Here is a 27,078-nt window from a genome sequence, read left to right on the forward strand (position 1 = left end):
AGCTGGTCATTAAGCAGATCATATTAATAGTCAGTGGGGTTTAAAATTATGAATTTAATGATCACTGAGGTCCAAAAGGTTGGTGACCCCTGCTCTAAACCATGATTTGAATGTTATTTGTTCTTGTCTTGTCTTGTCTCGTCTCGTCTCGTCTCGGCTCGGCTCAGCTCGGCTTGACTTGGCTTTCCCTTTCCCTTCCCTAGTGACTCCAACAAATCTCTTTATTAAGATAGAATAAATTTTCAAAAATGTGCTCAACGAAGATTTGCAATAATTTAAAGATGATTGAAGAGTTGGTCTGCATTCAACAGTGAATTAACTGGGTTCACACTTGAAAGTATATTTATATAAGGTCACCCAGCTTCAAATTATGTGATACTCATTCTAGTACAAGTGTATTATGGTGGACATTATGAAAAAATATTTTAAAAATGCAACTTGACATTCTTAAAAAATAGATTGGGATAAAACTCAATGAAAAAGATTTATGAATTAATTTCTGTGAAATTGAAAATAAATTGCCCTATACAATCTAATTTAGATTCAGTTGTGTTCTATATGTTAATGGGGTTATAGCTTGGGTTGGTCCTTTCTGTATTATTAGCTCCCCAAATTTTACTACTCCTTCCTTAGGTTCTGTGTAGAACAGAAGCTAATTCCATTACACACAGTCTGTATCTTAATATGATGGTAGTTTTTCCCTTTTTCTCCCTCCCTCCCTCCCTCCCTCTCTCTCTCTGTGTTTCTCTTGCATATGAGAGTGAATACACAATTGTGAGGGTTATTTTGTTGCTAGGCAACAGGTTTCTGGCTTCTTGAATAAAGTAGAGTATCTGCCTAGCCTACTCTGTCCATAGATAGAATACATAAACATTTTCACTACTTTTATTTATTTTGATTATATTTGCAGATAATGAACCAGGTATGGTTTTGTATTTGCTGCTTCCATTATTATTTTATGAATCTTGTCTCTGAATTGTGCTATGTGTATACATATAAATACATATAGAAAAGTGAATAAAAAGGGAATAAAAATACAATTTATTATTTTAGCTTTAAGGCTAAGTTTTTCTGCCCTCTTTAAATCTAAATGTAAAATTCAATTTATATAAAAAAGTTACAAGTCATCTTCTGTTGAAATTAATAATAGACACAACATCTGCTTACTATTTATTTTCTTGCCACACAACTGTGGTTTGTCCATACTTATAAAATCAATCTACAATTGTGTTTTGCATGTTGAAAGCAAAATTCACAGGATGGTTGTAAGGAACATAGTAAGAGCAAGGAGTATTAGGTATGTTCATCATCTTGAGTAACTTATAAAAGCCAGTAAAAATGCATAAATAAATACAAATAAGTATCTTGCAAATGCTGGACACGTCTGTCAAGTGAATAATTATATGTTAGATATTAAATAATTCACCATTCATTTATCTGGATTTGAGACCTAAGCACAGTGGAACAAAGTGAACGCCCATTCCTGCCCCAGCCCCTGCCAACCAGTTTGAAAGCATACAAATGTGAGCAGATTAATAGTTACCACTTCAGTGGGAAGGTAACATCATTTCTGTGCGCCTTTGAAATATAGAGATGCTGGCCACATAACCATGGAAAATGTTATGAGACAACACCGGCTCCTTCAGCCAAGAAATGGAGATGAGCACTACCCTTTAGAGCCAGAACTGATTTGGGAAGTCTTTACCTTTACATGGAGGCATTCAGTACTGCCTTAATATTTGCAACAGTGAAGAATACCGTATTTTTCTGAATATTAGATGCACCGCAGTATAAGACGCATCTTAGTTTGGGGGGAGGAAAACAAGGAAAAAAACAAATCTACCTCTGTCTCCCAACAATTTGCCTCCCAGCAACCAGCTACTTCACGGTTCATCTTTCGCAGATTCTCTACTTCATGGGTTTTCAAAGGGGGCTTAAATCCATTGAAAATTTTAAATCCATTAAAAATTCATAAAATTCTTCTACAGTACTACTGCACTCTATTAAATAAACTGGTAGGATATCACATGTAGTTCCAGCTGAGAAACATTATATAATGACTGTTTAATGCAAAGGGTGGGTTTTAAAAGTCCAAAAACTCATTAAATACATTAAAAAATATCTTTCCTCTACTTCATGAAAATTCGTTTTTAATGGATGGTCATGGAACGCATCCCCCACGAAAAACAAGGGATCACTGTATACTGTTTGCTGTGTATCTCTGTGCATGTGTATCTGACCTATGGAAATAGCAAAGAATTGGAGAAATGTACTTAATGGCAGAATATTAAGACCAGCAAATTTTTTAAAATGTAGTCACACTAACTATTTAAATAGATCTACTCCAAACATAACTAAGTCAGGGTTTAACTTGGTTGCCTTATCTTAATATTAAACAGGACCATTGCTAGATTTCAGTTTATACTTTTACAAATGCTGTTAAAATTGATGTGGCTTTCTGGAAGTATAGTTATTCTCTACTACAGTGGTACCTCTACTTACGAACTTAATTTGTTCCATGACCAGGTTCTTAAATAGAAAAGTTTGTAAGAAGAAGTAAATCCGTGCGATTCGGGAAACTACAGGGAGGGTGGAGGCCCTGTTTCCTCAAGGAGATTCCTACAGGGGTCCCATTGTGGCTTCTCCCCACCTTTTCCAGCCCTGTTTTCTCCCAGGAGATTCCTAGAGAGACCTCAGAGGCTTCTCCCTGCCTTTTCCAGTTATAGTTTTGGAGGCTCAGGTTTGTAAGTGGAAAATGGTTCTTGAGAAGAGGCAAAAAAATCTTGAACACTCATTTCTTATCTATAAAAGTGTGTAAGTAGAGGAGTTTGTAGGTTGAGGTACCACTGTATGTTAAAGAAGATACAAAAGCACTGGGTCTCTTCAGATCAAGAATTTATTTTAAAAAGCTTCTTCATTTTATTAAGTTGTCAATTAAGAGTAATAATAAACCAGTCTTTAAAAAATAAGTCTAATAATTTGAACATTCTATAGGCATTTATATTATTGACTTACCTACTTGCAGCAAACAACAAACAGCCAGTTTCAGCAGTCTGATTAGCACAAGAAAATAAAATTTTGCATTGCCTCTCTCTGCCAGCAATATGCCTCCATGCAGCTTTAGTTTCACTTTCATTTTAGCATGTTGGCTTGCCTGCAGCTTCAATCATGTTAAAAATGTTAAAAAGTGCTATTGCTAACATATTGTAAGCCGCCCTGAGTCTAAGGAGAAGGGCGGAATAAAAATCAAATAAACAATAGATAGATAGATAGATAGATAGATAGATAGATAGATAGATAGATAGATAGATAGATGGATGGATGGATGGATGGATGGATGGATGGATGGATGGATGGATAGATAGATAGATAGATAGATAGATAGATAGATAGATAGATAGATAGATAGATAGATAGATAGATAAAATCAGTTGAGCGTCGGGAGGCATATAATCCAGTGTCTTGTCAGTCTCTGGGCTGCTTGCTGCAAGGAGGTAAATTGCTTGGAGACAGAGACCAAAGGGTGGGGGTGGCTGGGTGGAGCTACATTAGGGGTATAAGATGCACCCATGTTTTTACCCTCTTTTGGGGGATAAAAAAGATGTTACCTAGCCTGGTAAAGAAACATTCGGGAACTAGCCCACAAGCTCAGAAAACAAACCTTCACCTTCACTTTCTTAATATGCTTGTGTGGGATAGCGGTCTATAACAGATTGCCATAATGTATCCTATTCTGCATATCTTTGTGCCCAAACTATTTATTAGTTGTGTTCACCTTTACTTTAAAAATATTTTTGGAATATAAAATGGATATAAATCAGTGCAGAAGACAATCTTTATTTGCATTTCCTTTATTACAAAGTAATATAAGGCATATTTTCCTAGTAGCTAAATCAGAACATAATTACTTTTTATTTTTTAACGTATCTCTGAATTTGGCAACACAGAGCTTTATATAAGAAAACGTATAGCAAAAGTATGTTAGGAAAATGTCTGTGCACACAAAACCATATCTCATGGAAGGATTCCCCCCACCCCAAATGGTATAGAATATTTATGGGAAACTGCATACTTGAACAAATATTAATTTTATGTTGGCTTTTAAAAAAGACATTTATAAACTCATGTGCAAATAGGAAGAATAAGCCTTTGTCTGAAAAGAATGCATTTTATAGTAAACTAAACAGACTTATCCAACCTTAAAATCTTTTCCCCCACATACATTTTCTTCTTTAAAAAGGTGCTTGCAGAATGACAGAAATAGGAAAATAACTAATCCTTGTTTCCATTGTTCTTTGTATTCTTTGTTATCTTTTTTTGAAATAAGCAAAAGGAAACAAAGGGTTTTTTTCCTATAATTTGTAATTTGACTTCTAGTTCATCCCTACCGTGTTTCCCCGATAGTAAGACAGTGTCTTACTTTCTTTTTACCCCCAAAAGCCCCACTAGGTCTTACTTTCGGGGTATGTCTTACATACCCCCCCCCGCCGTTTCCCGCCTCCACTCACCAAATTGACAGGGTGAAGTCGGGAAGACCCAGGGAAGGTTTCTTCGGCCGCCCAGCAGCAGCGCGGCAGCAGCCCTGGTGGTGGTTCCCTCCGCTTTGACGGCGCTGGTCCGCTCGCTCGTCCCCTCAACCGACCCGTTTCCCCGACACGCGTCTGGATGGGAGGAGCCGCTCTGCGCAGTTGGAGAAGCGCAAGTGGATGCGGAGCGCCCGGGAGGCATTTATCTGTCCTTTGCTCCGCATCCACTTGTGCTTCTCCTTCTTCCCTCTCGCCTCGCCGAGTCAGGCACAGAAGGCTTAGCGAGGACCAGCGCTCGCAGGAAAAACAATCCAGGCTCGCCAACCCGGAAATGCGAGGCGAAGGACGGCACTGGTCCGAAGTTGTAGAAGCGAGCCGAGCGGGCGGCCGGAGCTGCGCCCTCCTTCGCCCGCCTCCTTTCTGGCAGGCAGGACTGCCCAACTGCGCAGAGCGGCTCCTCCCCTCCAGACGCGTGTCGGGGAAACGGGTCGGTTGCGGGGACGAGCGAGCGGACAAGCGCCGTCAAAGCGGAGGGAACGGCCGCCAGGGCGCTGCGAACTGCTCCAACGCCTCCCTCGCTTTTAGTACCGTGTTTCCCCGAAAGTAAGACATATGTCTTACTTTCGGGGTATGGCTTATATTAGCCGACCCCCCTGAAACCCCCCATATGTCTTACAATCGGGGGGGTCTTACTATCGGGGAAACACGGTATTTCTCATGAGCTAGAGAATTACTAAATTTTGCTACTGAACAAGTAGCATGTAGACCGCTTAGTGCTTTACAGCCCTCTCTAAGCAGTTTACAGAGTAAGCATATTGCCTCCAACAATCTGGGTCCTCCTTTTACCAACCTTGGAAGGATGGAAGGCTGAGTCTAGTGAGCCTACTGAGATTCGATCTGCCAAACTGCTGGCAGCTGGTGATCAGCAGAAGTAGTTTGCAGTACTGCACTCTAAATACTGTACCACTAAGACTCTTAACCCGTTTCTTCCTTGAAACCCATTTCTTCCTTGAAATCTAACTTGCTCCAAATTATATTTAATTTTTAGGCTCATCAAGATTACACTATTTTCTGACTAATTTAAGGAATGAGTAAAAAAGAGTAGTTGCAACATTAAGAACATTACGGATTTCAAATACAACCATGAAAAATAAATTTTCTAGGTACTGTAGAAATTATAATTAATTGCTAATTATTAAAATAAATATTATAGTATTTCTGAAGAAGCACTCATCTTATTAAATAAAGAGGACTGCTTTATGTGCCAAACTGTGCTAAAGGTTTGTCATATTCTAATGAGTTCCAGAATGAAACAAAATGTGTTCTACTGCAGGTTTGAAAAGAAACCACAACCACCTGTCTGCACAACCTCCATCCCAGACACACCAATAGCAGCCAAATCTTCTACAACTGAACCCATCCCATTGGGTTTACAACCCCTAGAGATCACAGAAAAGGCAGTGAAAGATCTATTTCACAGACAGAAGCCTGGAAAGGCACCAGACCCAGACAAGATAACTCCTTCTTGTTTAAAAGTCTGGGCTGACCAATTAGCCCCCATCTTCACCCAAATTTTCAACAAATCACTAGTGTTGTACTATGTTCCTTCCTGCTTCAAACACTCTACTATCATCCCAGTGCTGATGAAGCCCTCCATCAAGGGACTGAATGACTACAGACCAGTTGCTCTAACATCTGTAGTTATGAAAATCTTGGAAAAGCTAGAAAGGTTCCATTTGAAAACCATCACGAATCCACTGTTAGACCCCCTGCAATTTGCATACCGACCAAATAGATCAACAGATGATGCTGTTAATATGGCTCTACACTACATCCTAGAACATCTTGAATCTCCAATGACCTATGCTAGGGCCCTCTTTGTAGACTTCAGTTCAGCATTCAACACCATCACACTGGACACTCTCTTAACCAAACTAAATCAGCTAGCGGTACCTGAACACACTTGTAAGTGGATCAAAAGCTTCCTAACAGACTGGAAGCAGCAGGTGAAGCTAGGTAAAATCACGTGTACAATTAGCACAGCCCCCCCCCAAGGCTGTGTACTCTCACCACTTCTCTTCTCTCTACCAATGACTGTATCTCAAATGATTCATCTGTTAAACTACTGAAGTTTGCAGACGATACAACAGTAATTGGACTCATTTGAGACAATGATGAATCTGCGTACAGATGGGAGGTTGAACAACTAACCTTGTGGTGTAACCGGAACAATCAAAACTGAACACACTGAAAACTGTAGAAATGGTGGTAGACATTAGGAGAAACCCTTCCATCCTTCCACCTCTCACAATACTAAACAACACAGTATCAACAGTAGAGACCTTCAAATTTCTAGGTTCTATCATATCTCAAGGCCTAAAGTGGTCACCTAACATCAAAAACTTCTTTCTGTGCCAACTCAGGAAGCTCAAACTGCTCAAGGAGCTGCTGATACAGAGGAATCGTTGAGTCTCATCTGCACTTCTATAACTGTGGTTTGGTTCTGCAACCCAACAAGACCGACACAGACTTCAGAGAATAATCAGAATGGCAGAAAAAACAATTGCTGCTAATCTGCCTTCTTCCATTGAGAACCTGTATACTGCACCAGTCAAAAAGAGGGGGGTGAAAATATTTACTGACCCCTCACATCCTGGACCCAAATTGTTTCAACTCCAACCCTCAAAACGTCACTACAGCATTGCACACCAAGACAACTAGACACAAGAACAGTTTTTTCCCCAAACACCATCACTCTACTAAACAAATAATTCCCTCAACACTGTCAAACCTTTTACTAAGTCTGCACTTCTATTTCTACTAGTTTTTTCTCATCATTCCTATCATCCTTTCCCTCCCACTTAGGACTGTATGACTGTAATTTGTTGCTTGTATTAATATTGATTGTTTCTTCATTTATTTATTTATTTATTTTTTATTTTGTCCAATACACAATGAGGGTTTTAGTGGGTATATATCTATATACACATAGTAAAATACATGATGAAGGTTAGAGAGGAGATACTCATAGTAAAATATATGTAAGAAATAATAGAAAAGAAGATATAGTAATAGAACATATCAATGAAAGAGTAGAAGAAGAGATGTAGGAATAGAAGAAAGGTATAGGAGATATAGGAGAGCAATACGACAGGGGACGGAAGGCACTCTAGTGCACTTGAACTCGCCCCTTACTGACCTCTTAGGAATCTGGATAGATCAACCGTAGATAATCTAAGGGTAAAGTGTTGGGGGTTTGGGGATGACACTATGGAGTCCGGTAATGAGTTCCACGCTTCGACAACTTGGTTACTGAAGTCATATTTTTTACAGTCAAGTTTGGAGCGGTTAATATTAAGTTTAAATCTGTTGTGTGCTCTTGTGTTGTTGTGGTTGAAGCTGAAGTAGTCGCCGACAGGCAGGACGTTGCAGCATATGATCTTGTGGGCAATACTTAGATCTTGTTTAAGGCGTCTTAGTTCTAAACTTTCTAGGCCCAGGATTGAAAGTCTAGTCTCGTAGGGTATTCTATTTCGAGTGGTGGAGTGAAGGGCTCTTCTGGTGAAGTATCTTTCGACATTTTCAAGGGTGTTAATGTCTGAGATGCTATATGGGTTCCAAACAGATGAGCTGTATTCGAGGATGGGTCTGGCAAAGGTTTTGTAAGTTCTGGTAAGTAGTGTGAGATTGCCAGAGCAGAAGCTACGTAGGATTAGGTTTACAACTCTTGAAACCTTCTTGGCTATATTGTTGCAGTGGGCTTTGGCACTTAAATCTTTTGTTATTAGTATACCAAGGTCTTTAACCGAGGGGTTAAAGACCTTGGTATAATTTGTGATAATTTGTGATAATTTGATTATTCAGTTCGTATTTGGAGTTCAGATTCTTCTTCCCAATGTGACCCTATGACAATCATTAAGTGCTGTACCACATGATTCTTGACAAATGTATCTTTTTCTTTTATGTACACTGAGAGCATATGCATCAAGACAGGTTCCTTGTGTGTCCAATCACACCTGGCCAATAAAAGAATTCTATTCTATTCTATTCTAAAGTTGAGCCAGACATTTCTGTATTTAAAGCTCATATTTCATTGCTTCTTTCTTACTACAAAAATAGTAAGAGAGAAAAAATGCATTAAAGGGAAATACCAATCCCAACTTTGAAAAAGAGTTGTACCCCTAATTCTAGATGGTAAAACTTTGGCAAGAAATTCTCTTTTCAGGTTTTTGTTAATCATTGCCTTGTTTAGTAGCTTCAGAGCTAAGCTGGTGATGAAAAAGTAATTGCAATCAGTCCTCAAGTTTATGACCTTTGCAGAACTGTAAAGCAAAGGATAGCAGAAATAGGCTTCATTTTCTTAGCCAACTAGCAAATGATCTTCATTAATGAATACTGAAACCTTTTCCTGGGGTTATTTACATAATCAGTATGCTACTTTGTGCTATCTAGAATTTTACAAGTCTGTAGTAGTATTCATTAATTGAAGCTTTAGAATACTTTTCAAAGGCAAGTCTAGGTGGAAACACCTTAATGGAGTTTAAATTGAAAGTAAAGCACTGATCAATATCATTAGACTTACCTTGCCCTGCAATTCTTTATATAATTATTTGGAAATAATGGCATTTAATCCTAAATATGGATAAAATATAGCATAGTACTTTAATTTATGAGATAACCTTAATCTACTAATTAATTCAATTAATATATTACACTACTAAATATTTTGGTCCTGAAGGAAAAGATAGGTCAGATATTGGTTCTGTTTCAGTTTTATTTCCATACTTGCAGGATCATCTGCTTTAAAAGTTTCCTGACATAAATCAGAACAAAATAGTTGTCCCTTGTTGTTCAGATTAGAACTGTATCACAAGTGTCATAGTAACATATAAACATTCCATCTTCTGTTAGGCTTTGATGACAGTTTCTGGCATTGTAGTAAAAGAGTAAAAATCAGTTTTGCCTGCTTAGAAAGATTAAGATTTTTACCAGTGAACCCAGCTTTCTTTGAAAGCACAAATGATTTATCTTGTATGGCACCTAAATCTTAATGAAATCTGATTCATGACATTTGCTTATGGTAAGACTTTTTGTCTTATTTTGTTTTCTTGTTTCTCTTATGTAGAAGACATATAAACTAGTTATGTCCATGGAGGCTAAGGTAAAAAAATAGTGATCAGAGCATATAGTTAGAAACTTACCCATATGCATGCAACCTCGTTGCTGACCCAAGCTGTTCAAAATTACATCACAATCTGGAAAATAAATGTTATACTCTTGGAGTATTGGTCACTATCCTTAAATATTTGCAGTTTCGACATTAAATAAGATGGTTTGGGCAGACAATAAAAAACAGGTAAATTGATAAGGTAAATTATTTAGCTTTTTGTACTTTGCAGAAAATATAAGAAGTATATAAATATTATGTATAGCATCACTTCCCATAGTAATTTTCTTATACTTTTAATTTAATTTATTTTTAAATTTTATCTATATCTCAGATTTTTAAAAGTACAGTGATACCTCGTCTTACGAACTTAATTGGTTCCGGGACGAGGTTTGTAAGGTGAAGTTTGTAAGACGAAACAATGTTTCCCATAGGAATCAATGGAAAAGCAATTAATGTGTGCAAGCCCAAAGCTCACCCCTTTTGCTAGCCGAAGCGCCTGTTTTTGCACTGCTGGGTTTCCCCTGAGGCTCCCCTCCATGGGAAACCCACCTCTGGACTTCTGTGTTTTTGTGATGCTGCAGGGGAATCCCAGCAGCACAAAAATGGGTGCTTCGCTGGCAACGGAAGTCCAGAGGTGGGGTTTCCCAGCAAGGGGAGCCTCAGCAGAATTGCAGCATTGCAAAAATAAGGAAGTCCTCAAAACCCTACCTCTGGACTTCCGTGTTTTTGTGATGCTGCGATTTTGCTGAGCCTCCCCTCGCTGGGAAGCCCCACCTCTGGACTTCCATTGCCAGTGAAGCACCCATTTTTGTGCTGCTAGGATTCCCCTGCAGCATCGCAAAAACACAGCAGTCCAGAGGTGGTGTTTCCCATGGAGGGGAGCCTCAGGGGAATCCCAGCAGCGCAAAAATGGGCCCTTCACTGGCAACAGAAGTCCAAAGGCAGGGCATCCCAGTGGTGGCAGCTTGGGTTTATAAGGTGAAAATAGTTTGGAAGAAGAGGCAAAAAAATCTTAAACCCCGGGTTTGTATCTCAAAAGGTTTGTAAGACGAGGTATCACTGTATTTATTTAATAAAACAAATAATTTTATTGACACAAATGCAGAAAAATAGTCTTGTAAACCAAATGGATAACTGATAAGTACATAGATGATGCTATTGAGGACAGCTGAATAAGAAAAACTGCACACAACTGAGAATAACCCACCTCAGCTAAACAACATGGATCCCACTGCCCAAAGACTATTCTTCTAAGGATAGCTTTCTTGTGATTTTTGACCCTTTCTGTAATGCTTAAGCACAGATTCTTCCCTTCTCTTTATTATGCTTGTTGACATGGTGTGATGATTGATACTTTTGACTTTAATATATGGGATGGGTAAAATTTAAAATTTGAAACCAGCAACTGATAATCCTAACCTTACAAAAGGCTGCAGGAGGCCATTGGTAATGCTATTAGAGACTGGGTGTTTTGGGGTTTTAAGGATAGGAATGTGAGTTGAAAGTTTCCCAAGGTTAAACTGCTCCCATTTGTCTCAGGAAAATCATACAAAATTGCAGATTAATTTGATAGAAAGCACATTTGCTTTCATTTTTAATTATTGTATATGTAAACAAAGATAATATTTAATGTTTTAGGCCTTGATATCTTTAATAGTAGTTCTTTGATGTATATAAATGAACTTTACTGTAGGATCATCTGATTGTAAGTAACCTTTTATCTTTTATCGTTTTCTCTAGAAATAAGAGAAAATTGCTATGGAGCTAAAAATGGGAGAAAATGCAAAGCTATTCAATTTAATAAAGCTACAAATAAAGAATCCACTTTGATACAGGTACAAAATGCTGTTTCAATTCAATCTTTAATTAGTGAATATTTTGAAAATGGATATTTATATGTCTAGCATGCTACTCTTTGCTTTGTGTTTATTCAAAATTCACTTAGCATAATATTCATATAAATTGATGGCTAAGATATTATTATTGCTTGCAACTTATTTGTTAATTCATATACTTAGAAAAGTCTTACGCATCTTTAAAGATAAATGCTTTCTTGAATTCAAAGTTGGTCCAAAGTTAGATGTCAGGAGATTTGACAGGTTTTTTTCAGAATGTAGATTACATTTCAGAAAACATAAGTCTATGGGACTTAGCATATTTCATAGAATTTGCTGTAGTTCACCTAATAAATGTAAAATATTTTATTTGACCTTAGAATGTTACTAATGTCTCAAGGCTTTTTATGATGTAATTTTAAAGCTAAATCCCATGGCCAAGAACCTGTATTATGCAGGATAAAACACTCTCATTATATACTATAGTGGCCTATATGATACTATATAATGTAATAAAACTCCTATAATAGTATAATAAAAAGTGCATAAAATCCACCTGGTGGAATTAGGCCTCTCCTTTCCTCATGGAGGTAATAGGAACTAACATAAGGTGACTATCTGTCCCGCTTCCCGCTGCATTTTTAAAAACTCCCAATTTTTGGAAAGAATCACCTTTACTTTTGATGCACATAATCAGGCTGCATAACTGTTACCCATTGCAAAGTTTCTTTTGTCCAGATACTACAAAGATGCTTTCTTGGCACCACTGCTGCTATGGCAACTTGAACTAGCTGTCCTGCAGAGAGAGTGGCCTTCCAAGGAGCCAGTGCCCCTCGGGCGCCTAGCATTCTAGGAATTGTAGTTTGAATGTCCTAAGGCACTAATTGTTTTGAGTTGACAAGAAACTACAGCTACCAGAATGCTCTGCAATGAGCTGTAATAGAGAAAGTCAGGCTGCATCTGTTTCTTAAAGGCGTAGGGACTTAATTTTAGTTCTGCATGTTTTTTCCCAGTCAGATTCCTTATAACTATGTTGGATCATAACAAACTGTTCAAAAAGCTGAATTGTGGTGACCGGGATTTTATCTCAGCCTATTTGGAACCCACTGGGTAGAAGATTGAAATGCACAATCACATCATGAATAGGGCCAAAAGACAAATAAGATGCTGTTTTGTTTTAAAACTTTATCTGGGAAATGGGTGATATGGGTGATGGAAGATGTCAGAGTGTTACTCATATACTTTTCCAACAATTGCTGGATTTTCAATAAGACAAAGTAGGAAACTTAGAATCTTACAAGCAAGACGGTTTAAGAAGTGAAGTCCACTAGTTTGGGAATCCAAATTCCTAAAGCATCCCAGACAATTGGCCTTTGCTTAAATACACCCAATGAAGAGCAGAATATCATGTCTTATATAATTGTTGAAGTGGACACAAGGGACCGTTGGTGGCTTACCCAACCAGTGGCGTTTGTGGCGGGTTTGCTCAACGACCTCTCGCCTGAACTACAGGGGTCGGCCAGCCTGGGTTAAGGAGGGAGGCCACCCTTGGGGCTCACTAGCCAGGGCTTCCCAGAGACTAGGAGCGAGCCGTCCTACCCACCAGGCGGCGTGATCCCGGGAAGGGGGCAGGTGTAAGTAAAGCCACTCCCCTTCACCCAGGCAAGGAGCTTTCGCCCTATAGTTGCTTAGAAATGTTTGGGATATGTATTCCGCCCCATTGATAGTATTCACCTCTGCAGGTCATGAATAATTAATTAATTAATTAATCAAATTTCAATAAAGTGACCCTTTATACCCACTATCTGTGTCCAAGTGTTACTCCGCCTCCGCCGCAATTGGAATGATGTTATTGTAACTACAGCACAGGTACCAAAACTTCTATTTATCAACCACTAACCCTAACCCTATTTGGTTATGAGATCGTGACAGATGAAATAAATGGCCATTTATTTAAACTCACTGGAGAGCAAAAAAGGAACAAAAGCAGGGGTGAAATCTAACAAGTTCTGACAGATTCTGTAGAACTGCTAGTGGAAATTTTGAATAGTTTGGTGAGCGCCCGAATATCTCTTTTGTCTGGCCCTAGAATGAGGTGGGAATGAGGATTTTGAAGTATCCTACTCCTGCCACGTCCACCAAGCCACTCCATGCCCACCAAGCCATGCCCACAAAACAGATAGTAAAAAATGGATTTCACCACTGAACAAAGGCCCCTCTTTTTAAGTTATTTATTTATTTATTTATTTATTCATTCATTCATTCATTCATTCATTTATTTATTTCATAGACCAAATTTTTAATCAAGACATCCCCCCCCCCCCCATCAATGGTGTTCTACTCTATTAATGTTAAAATCTGGTCACCTTAAACTAACAGAACCAATGAAACAACAGAACCAACCAACCAACATTGCGTCTTCATGTGTAAGTGTGATTTTCTCCTTCCAAACTGGGCTTTCTTGCTTTTTGAAAGCGTTTTGCTTCTCGTCCAAGAAGCTTCTTCAGCTCTGACAAGATAATAGAGAGTGCTTCAATAACCCTTTAAAAGGATGCAGATTACCAGCTGTCTGCCAGAAATAAAAATCCTTCCATTCCCTCCTAATCTGAAGAAGCTTCTTGGATGAGAAAGGAAACGTCTTCAAAAGAATAAACAAGAAAGTCCAGTTGCCTCCTGAAAGACCAGCTTTAGGACAACCATGACTTGGATGACTGAGAATCTCTGTAGACTTTTATAAGGAGAGGAAGAAGATTAAAGGTGCTATTACCACTAGTTTACTTGATTTTTTTTCTGCCCCACCATCTTACTCTTATTACTGCTCGCATGTAAGCTGCTGGCACAAACATATTCCCTAAAAACTGGGAATAGTGGCTTTAAAACACTACTCCGATGAAATAATTTGTAGTAGGGCAACTACTACACTTTTTTAAAAGCTACCAAGTAGTGAGGGATTATGCTATCATGATTCTGTTCTCTTTTTTTGTCTCAAAGCCTTCCAGGATGGGAATGTTTATGGGCCCACTCTTAACCTAATGGCCAAAACAACTATTGTTTATTGTAAAAACCCTGACAGGCAGCAGGCAATATAAATAGTTTGACCAAATAAAGTAACTAAACATGTGGGGACAAGTCATCAGCTTTTTACTCTTGTGTTCTTCAAGTAATAATTTCTAAGAATCATAGCTGAATGGCAAAATTTGTTTTATTTACTTGTTTTGTCACCTTGTGCTGAGTGTGTGAGTTTGAAGCAGTGATTTGCTGGCCTTCTCAGAGCAGACAGTAAAACACCCACACAATTTTCTTGGCAAAAGTACAAAATAGGTTGCCATTGCCTTCTTCCAGGAATTGAAGAGAAAGATAATAAAAAATACTTTTCAATCTAGCCTGTGTTCCTGGAATTCCTATTTATATTTTAACAAAGCCCGTTGGTTTTTGAGCCAGGATGAAATTAGTTACTTGCTGAGGTCATTGCTAATAAGATTGCTTTCTGAATAAGATAGAAAATATGATAGCGATGGGTCGTTTCTGCATGATGTTGATTCAATAACTGAATGGCACAGAGACTGAAACTACAATGGTACCTCTACCTACAAACGCCTCTACTTACGAACTTTTCTAGATAAGAACCGGGTGTTCAAGATTTTTTTGCCTCTTCTCAAGAACCATTTTCTACTTACAAACCCGAGCCTCTGAAACTGTAGCCAGAAAAGGCAGGGAGAAGCCTCCATGAGCCTCTCTAGGAATCTCCTGGGAGGAAACAGGGCCGGAAAAGACGTGGAGAAGCCTCTGTGAGGACGCTCTAGGAATCTCCTTGGAGGAAACAGGGCCGCAAAAGGCATGGAGAAGCCTCTGTGGCGCTTCTCTAGGAATCTTCTGGGAGGAAACAGGGCCTCCACCCTCCCTATGGTTTCCCCAATCACACACATTATTTGCTTTTACATTGATTCCTACGGGAAAAATTGCTTCTTCTTACAAACTTTTCTACTTAAGAACCTGGTCACAGAACTAATTAAGTTCATAAGTAGAGATACCACTGTATTATCTTTTACTGCTATTTTGTAACCTTTGTCTATAAGTCTATTGTCATCCTGCATCGTGACCCAGTACATGGAAATACTATATCTTATTATGGGCCACATAGATGGCACATCAACCCCCCCAAAAAGAACAACCCATGGCAATTCAAATTTTTGCCACTGGTACTCTGGGTTATTTTACTCTGTTGGGAATTCTTTACCTCCAATATTAGATCTCGAAATGAATTGTAAATCTATGGGTGCATGAAAATATTTTGTGATGCAGGTTAATCATTGAAACTTCTTGTAAGTAATGCATTATTTCTGTATGTGCTTTCTGGGCTTATATGCCATTTCAATTATTCCTGCTTCTGACCATTTACATATTTTATTTGATAACTAAGTTTTAAAAATACCTAAACACATCACCCTACACCTCTCCCCACCCCCAGTGACAATTTAAAAACTCAAGTAAAATTCTAAACTAGAAGAAGGGGGAAAATTATAACATGCTTACCTTCATGGTATTTTGAAAAAAATAAACTTTTAATTGCTTTCCTAAAATCTAGCATTGTTGGGCTGTATAAAGGTAGTCCTCAAGTTATGACCATTAGAGGGCCTTATCTTTAGGGCTACATGGTGGTTATTAAGTGGGGCATTTGTGTGGTCATCTCACTTAATGACTCCATTCTCCAATCTCCCTATGCAGATATTAAGTGACTGCATTAATAATTAAGAAAAGCTTGGGTTATTCTCAGGGGTAGGGCAGACCCTGGGAAATCAAGAATAGATCCAGTCTCCCCTGCCCCTAGGTTCCCAAGTCCTCCCCTAGGCTAAAGTGAGCAGACATCCCGCTTTCAGCAGGACAGTTACATTTTTTCATCATTTGTCCCGTGTCCCGCACCCTTTGAAAAATGTCCCATTTTTTTCCTCCCAACCAGCCCCCTTGGGAAGAAGCTGGAAGGAGGGGATTCCAGGCTCTCTGCTGTCACCCCTAACCCAGCTTGGCTGGAGGTCTCTGCATGAACTTCAGGTCAGCTGTGCAGGGCCTTTGCTTGCCTGTTTCCCCTGCCCTGCCCCCAGATGGGCCCAGTTGTATACTGGTGCTGCAACCCTGCGGAAGAGAGAACGTCAGGCAGGAGGATTTGCCGCAACCCAGGAGGAGCTTAAGGGCTGGCCAGGCCTCTGCTGGCTGTTCTTCCTTCCCAGCTCTCCGTTCCAAAGAGGAAGGCCAGCTGCGTCAGTGAGTAATGGGGCAGCGGAACTGGGAGGGGGGTCATCCTTCCCTTCCCCCTCCCCCGCAGCTGGCCTTCTATGGCAGTCTTGAGCCAGGTGTGGTGTGTGAAAGAGCAGCAGAGGAACCTGGAGGGCACGTCAGGGAGCTGTCCGGGTCTGCTGAGCAGACACTCCGTGGAAAAAGGGAAGCACCTGCTGAGCCTTTGGACCCACTTCACCCCTCTGCCTCCTCTCCCGTCTTTGCCTCCACCGGGACACCATTGGGACAGGGAAGAGAGAGGAAGAGAAAGAGAAAAGAGAGGAAGAGAGAGAAAGAAAGGGAGTGAGAGAGAAAGAGAATGGAAGAGAGAGAGAGAAAGAGAGAGAGGGGGAAGGAGGGAGAGAGAAAGACAGATAGAGGGAGGAAGGAAGGAAGAGGGATGGAGAGAGAGAGATAAAGAGGTAGGGAGAGAGAAAGAGAGAGAAAGGGAGGGAGGAAAAGAGATAGAGATAGAGATTTTTTTGCTAACTTTTAAAAAACTTTTTTTAGCTCCCCCCGCCCCCGCTCAATGGTATCCCTCTTTCCCAATCTTAAAATCTGGTCAATTTACCTGAGGCACCCTATTCTCTGTTTCCCATCCCTCGAGGTCTCAACAGGCCTTGGGCCTACTTCATCCCCTCCCCATCCCATAGGCTTTGAATTTGCTTCCCACCTAGCCACTCTGCAGCCTCAAGCTATTTACAAAAGCTACCCACCACACACAAGGCTGCTGCAGCTGGCATGCTATGGGCCTACTTCGCACTCAGCCATTCAACCACACTGAGACTTGTGGGACACAGCCTGTTACTTCAGGCCCCAGCAGCACCCAGCTTAACCTTTCTGATTTTTAAGCTTGAGAGGCAGGTATCCGGCCAATGTGATGCAAAATTCAGCTTTTTAAAGTTTTTTTTTTACAGAGGTACCTTTGTGACAACATTGTGCTATTCTGCAAGCAAACCTATATAGGGTTCTATTTTTAAGAGGCTCCATATTTCTTTTCTTAAATGGGGAACATGTTAGAAGCTACCTGTACAGAGGCACATACATGTTCTGGGTATAGAATATAAAATAATTCCTCTGCATATAAAAATCACGACTATATACAAAAAAAAAATAACTATGATTGTTAAAAGAAGATGGAGAAACTGAATTATAGTCTAGGAAAACAGAAGAATGCTTGAGCACACCCTTTTTGTTATTGTTTTAGCTTTCATGAATATCTGACTGATGGAATCTAGAGAATTCTCAGTGATAGCATTTAAATTCTGATGTGGGAGGTAGGCATCCCCTATTAGCCTTTCACCATTTTGTGATGATATTCTTATTTAGAATGTCGATGTTGAAGCCTACTGAATGATGTGTGATAATAAAAAAAATTGTATGTATATAAGAAAATGCTGTACAGGCTATTTTAGAGCATATATTCAAATGTCAGTCAGAGGGATGTCTCTGAAATGCCATAGTTTCTATTCATATTTGGACCAGGAGGCTCTGCACACGGTCACTAACTATCTACAGCACCCTATCCTGCCACATATCTCCCAGAGACCAATTAGATCACGTAGGATTGGCTTCTTCTGGTCGCATCAACTAAACAATGCAGGTTGGCAGGCCCAAAGGGAAGGGCCTTCTCTGTAGCTGCCCTGGCCCTAAGGAAGCAACTGCCCCCCAATGTCTGTACTTCTCCTACCCTATTGGTCTTCCGAAAGGCCGTGAAGACCTGACTCTGCCGGCAGGTCTGGGGGCCGTGAGTCTTACCATCTAGGCATGGCTGAATTATGATCGACTAAGTATGTATGTGTGTTTGATTGGATAGTTTGCTGGGGTTTTTATCTTTAGTATAATGGGTTTTTTATATTTGACGTTTTGTAACACTACTGTATTTATTGTTGTAAGCTGCCCTGAGTCCCACAAGCGTAAGTAAGTAAGTAAATTCAAAGCCATGGGTAAGTGATGACTGTGAAACAAATCAGTAAGCTGCTCATGTGCCAGGTCCAAGTTAAGGTAAATAAGCAGACTAGGAAGAGAATTGGTTCCTTTGAACTTTGATGTTGGGGGAGATTTCTTAGAATACAGTGGACAGGCAAGGAAACTGATGGATCATTGAACAAACCAATCCAGAGTTCCCACCTGAAGCACAAATGACAAAGCTCAAATTAGCCCATTTCTGACAGGTGATTAACAATGCTTACCCAATGATGAACAAATGGGAAATAATTTGTCAACTGAATTATTACACTTTTATTGCAGGACAGTCAGATTAAGTAATCTACCTTCCATATTGGTTAACTTTGCAGAAAAACTTAATTTTTTTTTACAGAGGTAGCTTGTGCTATTCTGCAAGCAAACCTGTAGTAAACCTGTATAGGGTTCTAACAGTTCTAATTTTTTTCCCCCATAGGAATCCTGCTTGCTTTGGAAAGCAGTATTCTCACTTTTAAAAGTTTGCTATGCCATAATGACATTTCTTGTCCATAGTGAGTAACAGAAAAAAAAATCACAATGAACTCATAATCAATGAGCCTTCTTATTCAGGTGTATACTTCTACGCATACGCAGCAGGATTTGCTGCTGCCTTTTTCCATATGTCTTTTTCCTTGATTGCACTGCATCACTTTTAAATGCTGTGTTGCATGCTGATTTCTTTGATCAGGTAAGTTTAGAAGAATCTCTACAATTTGCTAAGGAAAAGATGGTAATATTCATGAAGGAGAAATAAATCCCCTGTTGAATACGTTTTTCCTCACTTTAGTTCTCTAGGGACCATAGCCCCTGGGCATAACCCACTGAGGAATTCTCAAGAACAAGTCTTAACAGAGGAAATTGGGGTGACCTCATTTTTTCACTGGATTGTAATATATGGGAGAAAATTGGAGCTGTATAATTTAACATGAGGGTTATATTTTCCTCACTTTATCTGACTGTTACTGTTAGATATTTGCCTGGGTGACCTACCCAGACAGGGTAAAAGTCAAAAGTTCAGATTTGTTTATTGCATGTTGATTGGTTGCCTTCTTTTTGGCGCTTAAAATGTATCTTTGTAAAACTGCCTGTTGCTGGGCTAGATTGTATAAATAGGAGAGCTGTCATCGTATAGCGCTCTCAATACTCCATTGCTTCTTGACTGAATTGACTTCCTTGTCCTGTTAGCGAAATAAACCTTGCTTGATTCAACCTTGCTTGGAGAGTTATTACATTGGTGACGAGGAGACTGACCCTCTGTGTGCTATCATGGCTACTCCATCGGTAGTCCAGCCACCTGAATTCTTCGACTCAGAAAGAATGACCTGGAGAGCCTATATGATGAAGTTTGAAATATTTTTGGAAGCTCAATCTTAGATTTCTTATTCATTTTTTGCAACCAATTTTGATGTTGATTATTCTCCAGCAAATTTCAGTCAGGTTTTTATCAGTTGTACTTGTCACATAGTGATATTTCATTGGATTTGGCCTTTTTCTTATAACTGTATGTAATTCTATGGTTTTCACACTTTTATTTTTAATGGTTGTGCTGTGGTGCTCTCTTGATGTGTTAGCTAAATTATTTTCTGAACTCAAAATTTCTGATGCTATGCAAGACAGTTAAGTGAATTTTGCCCCATGTTGCAACATTCTTGCCATGGTTGTTAAGTGAATCAAAACAGTTGTTCATATCATAATTGTTAAGTGAATCACACTGCTCCATTCACTTTGCTTATCAGAAGGTCACAAAAGGGGATCACATGACACCAGGAGATGCCACCATCATAAATATGAGTCAGTTGCCAATCATCTGAATTTTGATTACATGGTCATGTAATGGTAATAAGTGTGAAAAACAATCATGTCTTTTTTTCCCCCCAGTGCCATTCTAACTACCTATAGCTATTGAACTAGATAGTCTATTAAACAGGCAATCACATCTTACCAACAATCCAAATGTTTGTTCCAAAAGTTGTTCTAACTAAGCATGTTATTTCATCTTTAATTGGCAGATTCTATGATTCATGACTCAAAAACATTAGATTATTAAAAAAATTAGAAGAGAAGTTCTGAACTTATATGGGAGCTGAAGCATTTATCTGAAAGAGTTTTAAAAGAACCAAAAACGTTTTCACGTACATTTTATTCTAGGGCGCACAGATATTTTAAACAAAGCATTGCTGAATTTTAAATCTGCATAGAAAACAGTGAACGGCTCCTAAAAACTCATTTTCCCAATTTAAAAAAAAATTATTGCTTTGTTCTTAGATTAGCCCAAAGTCTGCTGGTTATAGGATGGGGGGATATATAAATAGTTAGTGCTAACTGACCCACAGAAATTGAAAATTGGCATGACACAAATAAGCATAACAACCTGAACAATATACTGTACATATAAATAAAGGTTAATATTCTGATAATAGACTCTGTTCCTGTTATAGATGTCTATATCACATTCCAGCATTTAGCAGACAAGAAAGTTAATTGAGTACTTTTTATCTGGCAATCTGGAAACCTGGCAAAGAATAACAAACAATAAGGAAAACAAAGTCGGTGCTACTCTGGTTTAACCCTCCACCCCTTAAATGTCCTTTACCCACCCCTGCAGTTCCATCCTCTGGGCCCTGCCCCATATGATTCCCACTCCTCATGTGCCCCCACTTTGCCAGCATCCTTGCAGCTGCAGAGCTTTTAATCCAGCATGCCATGCTTGTTTCTGGCATTCCAGGCTTCCTGCGCCTGCATCTGCTCTACCGGCCTTCTGTTCGGCTGTGCATCACCTGTTTAAAAAGCCCGTAGCCGAGCTGGCCTTCTTCTGGCTCTGTAGATGTATCATGCTGTTCGGGGATGTGTCTGCCCTCCCTGAAGCTCGGCTGGGGGACACCTTCTGCACAGCTCATCTATCTGGCTTGTAGGCTGTCAGCGGGTGCTTGGTGGATGTGGTCTTCGGCAGGCGTGAATACATATCCCAACTGCTGGCTCTCATTTCCTTCCATAATAATAATAATAATAATAATAATAATAATAATAATAATAATAATAATAATAATAACAACAACAACAATAATAATAATAATAATAATAATAATAATTATTATTATTATTATTTATTAGATTTGTATGCCGCCCCTCTCCGAGGACTTGGAGCGGCTCACAACAAACAATACGATATACAAATCCAATATTAAAAACAATATTTAAAACCCTTATTAAGAACAATCATGCAATCCAAACAAATCATACATAAAGCGGAACAACCGAGGGGTATATCAATTTCCCCATTCCTGGCGACCTAGGTGGGTTTTCAGGAGTTTATGAAAGGCAGGGAGGGTAGGGGCAGTCCTAATCTCCGGGAGGAGTTGATTCCAGAGGGTCGGGGCCTCCACAGAGAAGACTCTTCCCCTGGGTTCCGCCAGACGACATTGTTTTGTCGACAGAACCCGGTGAAGGCCAACTCTGTGGGACCTAATTGGTCGCTGGGATTTATGCAGCAGAAGGCGATCCCGAAGGTATTCTGGTCCGATGCCATGTAGGGCTTTATAGGTCATAACCAACACTTTGAATTGTGACCGGAAACTGACATGGCAGGCCCAGCGCAGCTGGTGGCCAAGGGGCTGACATGCTATGGAGATTCTCATTCATCCAGGTCATGGTTATCCCAGAGGTGCTTTTTCAAGAGGCAACTGGACTTTCTGGTTTTTCTGTGAACACATTTCACTTCTCATCCAACAGCTGAAGAAGCTTCTTGGAATAGAAGTGAAACGTATTCAAAGAAAAACCAGAAAGTCCAGTTGCCTCTCAAAAAAGGTACCTTGAGGATTGCTGTTTTATAAGTTTTAATTTAAGCTCCATAAAAAGAATGATTCAATTTGAGTTAATATTAATCCTAGCTGGATGAAATTTTATGTTGTAGCCTGTTAACTTTATTTTCTATCAAAGGACAAGTGTATGCAGGATATGAAAATATAGAAAAATACAGAAAATATTTTAAAGTAATTTGCTTCGTTTAGATTAAGCATGATGGTTGTCATAGCTGGAAAACTTATTTTAAATCATGTTGAAAAGGTTTGGGGCATATATCAACCTGCATATATCATTTGTGTCACCAAGATGTGATAAACAGTGAAGGATCTATATATTTTTACAAGCACAATAGAAGAATTGTATCTCTTTTTTCCTCTGCAAGTCATTCTTGATGCTTTTATGCAACTCCATTGAACTAGCTTCCACAAAAATGCTGCATAGAAAACAGCAGCCCACCTACGTACGTAATTCATTTTGCAAGGCACTTGGAGCTGTAAGTGCTTAAAGTGCTTTAATATTTCAGTACATTGGCATGAAAACACAGGGTGGTATAGATTATAATCTGCAATTGACAGTTAGTATTGGCATTTACATTGTTAAACAAACACAGGACTGCATATCCAACTAAACAGATCAATTAATCATTCAAAATAACAGTTCTCTGAAATGTGTAATTTGCACAAAAATTGTATTTTCATTCTTCCTTTCACAAACTTTTGTACGTTTTGCACATTTCTGTTTCAGAAATTATATAAAATGAACTGGGGGAAGAAATATATAAGAAGGCTCAATGTAAAACTAATGTAGAATTTATCATATTTTTTTTCTATGTACATTTTCGCCTCTCTGTTTCCAGTTTACAGCATGTTACTTATTTGGATCTTTTTCTCTGCAGGGCTCCCTTCCATTACAAAATGCAAAAATGATTTCACCTATTCTCATTTCACAGACGATTGATGAAAATAGATCAAGAGAAAATAAGTCTGCTTTCCCTATGCAGTCTGTAATCACCCAATCAGATGTTTATCACACGAACCAATCTTTGACTAATCATAACTCAGTCAATATTAATACAGCATTCATATTTCTTCCAAGAAAATTAGGATTTCAGAAAAGTTCAGAGGACAATGTATTTAATAGCAAAGAAGGGAAACCATGGCATAACCAGAAGAAAGGTTTTTCTTCCATTACAATCACTGCTAAGCGAGTTATTCCATCTTCAAACAAAAAAATTCAGGCAAATACTTTTGACCCTTCTTGCTTGGAATGCCAGGAAAATAAGCGGCTAATAACAACAGTTCCCACTTCAGATGTAACTGGCTTACATAAACTCTCCAAATCTCTGCATTGTCAAACAAATGACCAAAATCTAAGTGTCAGTGAAATAATGGATTCTAAGTCTTGTCTACAAAGCTGCAAGAAGCAATCTGACTGGATTTCTAGCCCACCAATGATACCCTCAGATAACACCCATAAGAAGCAGGCACCTCTTTCTTTCACGTCAACTGTTCACCTCACTATTTCCCAACAGTGTCCAAAAACAATATATTATGTAATCAAGTCTCTATTGGTACCTATTGATCAACTTCAGAGTAATACTAAAAAAATGTATCGGTCAGTAGTGTCTTTTCATATAAATTGCAGTTCTCAAAATACAACACCAGATGGAGTGGATAGTTTAGCTAATGGGAAGTTAATCACAAAAGTACTTAAGTTCCCAGAGGATCAGAAGACATCATTCAAAGCAATTTGGAATGCAGAACTCCAAGATATCTACTTGGATAAAAAACAGAGACTGGAAATTGAATCTTTGGGAAATGAAGATTTCTGGAAAAAGGCCCTTCCATCTGAAACTCTGTCAGTTCTGACCAGCCCTCAGGAAGTTGATAATTTAAGACAAATAAAGAACAACGATATACCTTCAAGTGATGATCCTATGATATTATCTGGCTACGTTCCTCATTGGACTTACTATGAAGGTAAGTAGCTTAAAGGGATCCTAACATAACATATGATATATCAAAGGCTGTCTAAACATTCATTTATTATGGGTTTATTTTGGCAGAATCTAATTTTTTTCCTACAGTTTCTCACAAGGAAATAAACATTACAGAGTTATGAAAGGTACAAAGATTTTTTTTGTATCTTGTTCATCCTAATGTTCCATGCAAAAATAAACATCTATGACAGATGGTTCTCCCTTATCCGATAACCTCCAGGAAAATAGAATTCATTATTGATCAAGGCACTTGAAAAGGCATCTGGAAATTATTTCTAATGTTCATCTTGAATCTCTTTTCTTTTAATTTCAACTTAATTGATTCCCCTTTGGAATCTAGATTTCTTATCATCCTGGAAGCTCTCTTTCAAACTCTCTCTAGCTTTCCATTGTTCTTTTTAAAATGCAGTGCCCAGAATTGGAAATACTACTCTACATGGGGTATAATACATGCAGAGTACAAAGAACCAATTGCTTTTTGTTAATGCAGCCCACTGGTTTTATTTGCTTGGATATTATGAATCTGAGACCCATTCAGGAAATCTTACATTTGCTATTATTGATTCATTAGTATTCCAACATTACCTTTATTTGAGAATTTCTTTTCTATCTGCAAATACTGGGATGTCCAACTGTACAGGTAATCCTCGACTTGAAACCACAATTGAGCCCAAAATTTCTGTTGCTGTGAAACATTTGTTAAGTGAGTCCCATTTTATGACCTTTCCTAACATCTATGAATTACTGCAGTTGTTAATAATATAGAATAATAATATTCTAGCTTCCCCATTGGCTTTGCTTGTCAGAAGATCACAAAAGCTGATCACATGACCCCCGGACTCTGCAACCATCATCAATATCCAAAACATCCAAGCATCCAAATGTTGATCACATAACCATGTGGATGCTGCAATAATTGCAATTGTGAAAAGGCGAAGTTTCTTTTTTCAGTGCTGCTATAACTTTGAACAGACACCCAACAAATTGTTGTAAGTCAGGGATTATCTGTATAAGGAAGTAGATTCCCAGAATCAAACCACTAAAATATAAATTTTAATATAAGTAGTCCTAATGCAAGGTCTGTTGATGCAAATACTTTGTTATGTAGCCACAGCTGCTAAAGCAGCAACTATTAAGGAATAATCACTTTAAAATTTAAAGATAGCGAATGTTCCCATGCCTGGAAAATGTTTTATATAATTGTATGTGGGAATGATCATGGGAGACAGGAAGAAGAGCTTCAGATCAGCCAACCATCTTGCAAAAGCTATCCCAATCCACAGAAGCAGAGGGAAACATTTTCTGGAGAGTAAGTTTAAATGAAAGAGGCTTGCAAAATTGATATTAGCTCTTTGAAATAGTCCAGAAAAGAAACACACCAATGAATATTAGTTCTATTTTTATTGTAAGTATAAATTAACAGAGTCTTTCAACTCTTCTCCTTTTTTACCCTTCACTCTGCAGAAAACTAGACAGGGTTCCTTCTTAAACACTTCCCATACCCCCATCTGCTTCTGCGGACTGAGATACCACTTGCACGATGGTTTTCTAGTCTATGGGGTTTTTTCCTTCCAAGGTCATTCCCAAATACTACTACACTTGGGCAGAAGAATAACCCCTTGCATTGTTCCTGCCTGCTCAAAATAGACTCTAAAATGTTGGGGAATTCAACAGAGATGCATAATTGTATACAAAAATAAATGAACTTTTAATACCATTCAACAAAATGTGTCACAGAGCATTAGAGGGCCATATTTAGTGTGGAAATGGGGATTTCAATATTTTGGGTACTCTAGTTAATATCACGATCCAGGCTGAAGCACTATTTTATGTATTTACATGCTTGCTTGCTTGCTTGCTTGCTTGCTTGCTTGCTTGCTTGCTTGCTTGCTTGCTTGCTTGCTTGCTTGCTTGCTTGCTTGCTTGCTTGCTTGCTTGCTTGCTTGCTTGCTTGCTTATTTATTTATTTATTAATTAGAGTTGAAAGGGATCTTGCAGGTCATCAAGTCCAAGCCCCTGCTTAAGCAGGAAATTTTACATCAGCTCATGCTCCCTTTAGCTATTTTCACATCTGAAAGCCAAAATTAGCCAAATTTGCCTGACTTTCCTTGTGGCTCTGGTACTTCTGTCTATGTACTACTAAAACACTTGTGTCTGTAACCTTTAACTATACAAAATGGTGCTTGTAGGGCAAAATTAAGGTACCTCAAATAGACTAATTTACATAATCCATCCAAAATCTGTGTCTCAGATCTTCAATGGATTGAAATTTGGCAAATGTTGTAAACCATTTTATGACAGCAAAAAATGACATATGCTTTATGACATAATACAAAATGTCATAAAGCATATCCTGTGATCAGCTCCTGATGTTGGACTATGCTATATAATTCAACATGGGCTGAGTATCTTCCTGAATTTTAAGACCTTTCCAAATATACTTAGGAGCTCTGCAATTGGTCAAGACATTGAGGAATCTGGTAAGGAAGTCTCTCTGAAATAATGACCCAA

General features: G+C 38.8%; 1 protein-coding gene across 1 annotated transcript in view; it reads left to right on the top strand.

Moving 5' to 3' along the window:
- Positions 1 to 27,078, top strand: part of C5H10orf90 (chromosome 5 C10orf90 homolog) — a 135,717-nt gene that overhangs the window by 30,713 nt on the left and 77,926 nt on the right. The window contains exons 2-3 of the mRNA XM_070753990.1: positions 11,437 to 11,531; positions 23,464 to 24,547. Of these exons, the coding sequence (XP_070610091.1) occupies positions 11,437 to 11,531; positions 23,464 to 24,547 (1,179 nt within the window). The remainder of the gene's footprint in view (positions 1 to 11,436; positions 11,532 to 23,463; positions 24,548 to 27,078) is intronic.

The sequence above is a fragment of the Erythrolamprus reginae genome, chromosome 5 (genome assembly GCF_031021105.1).
Source record: "Erythrolamprus reginae isolate rEryReg1 chromosome 5, rEryReg1.hap1, whole genome shotgun sequence".
NCBI classification, from domain to species: Eukaryota; Metazoa; Chordata; class Lepidosauria; order Squamata; family Dipsadidae; genus Erythrolamprus; species Erythrolamprus reginae.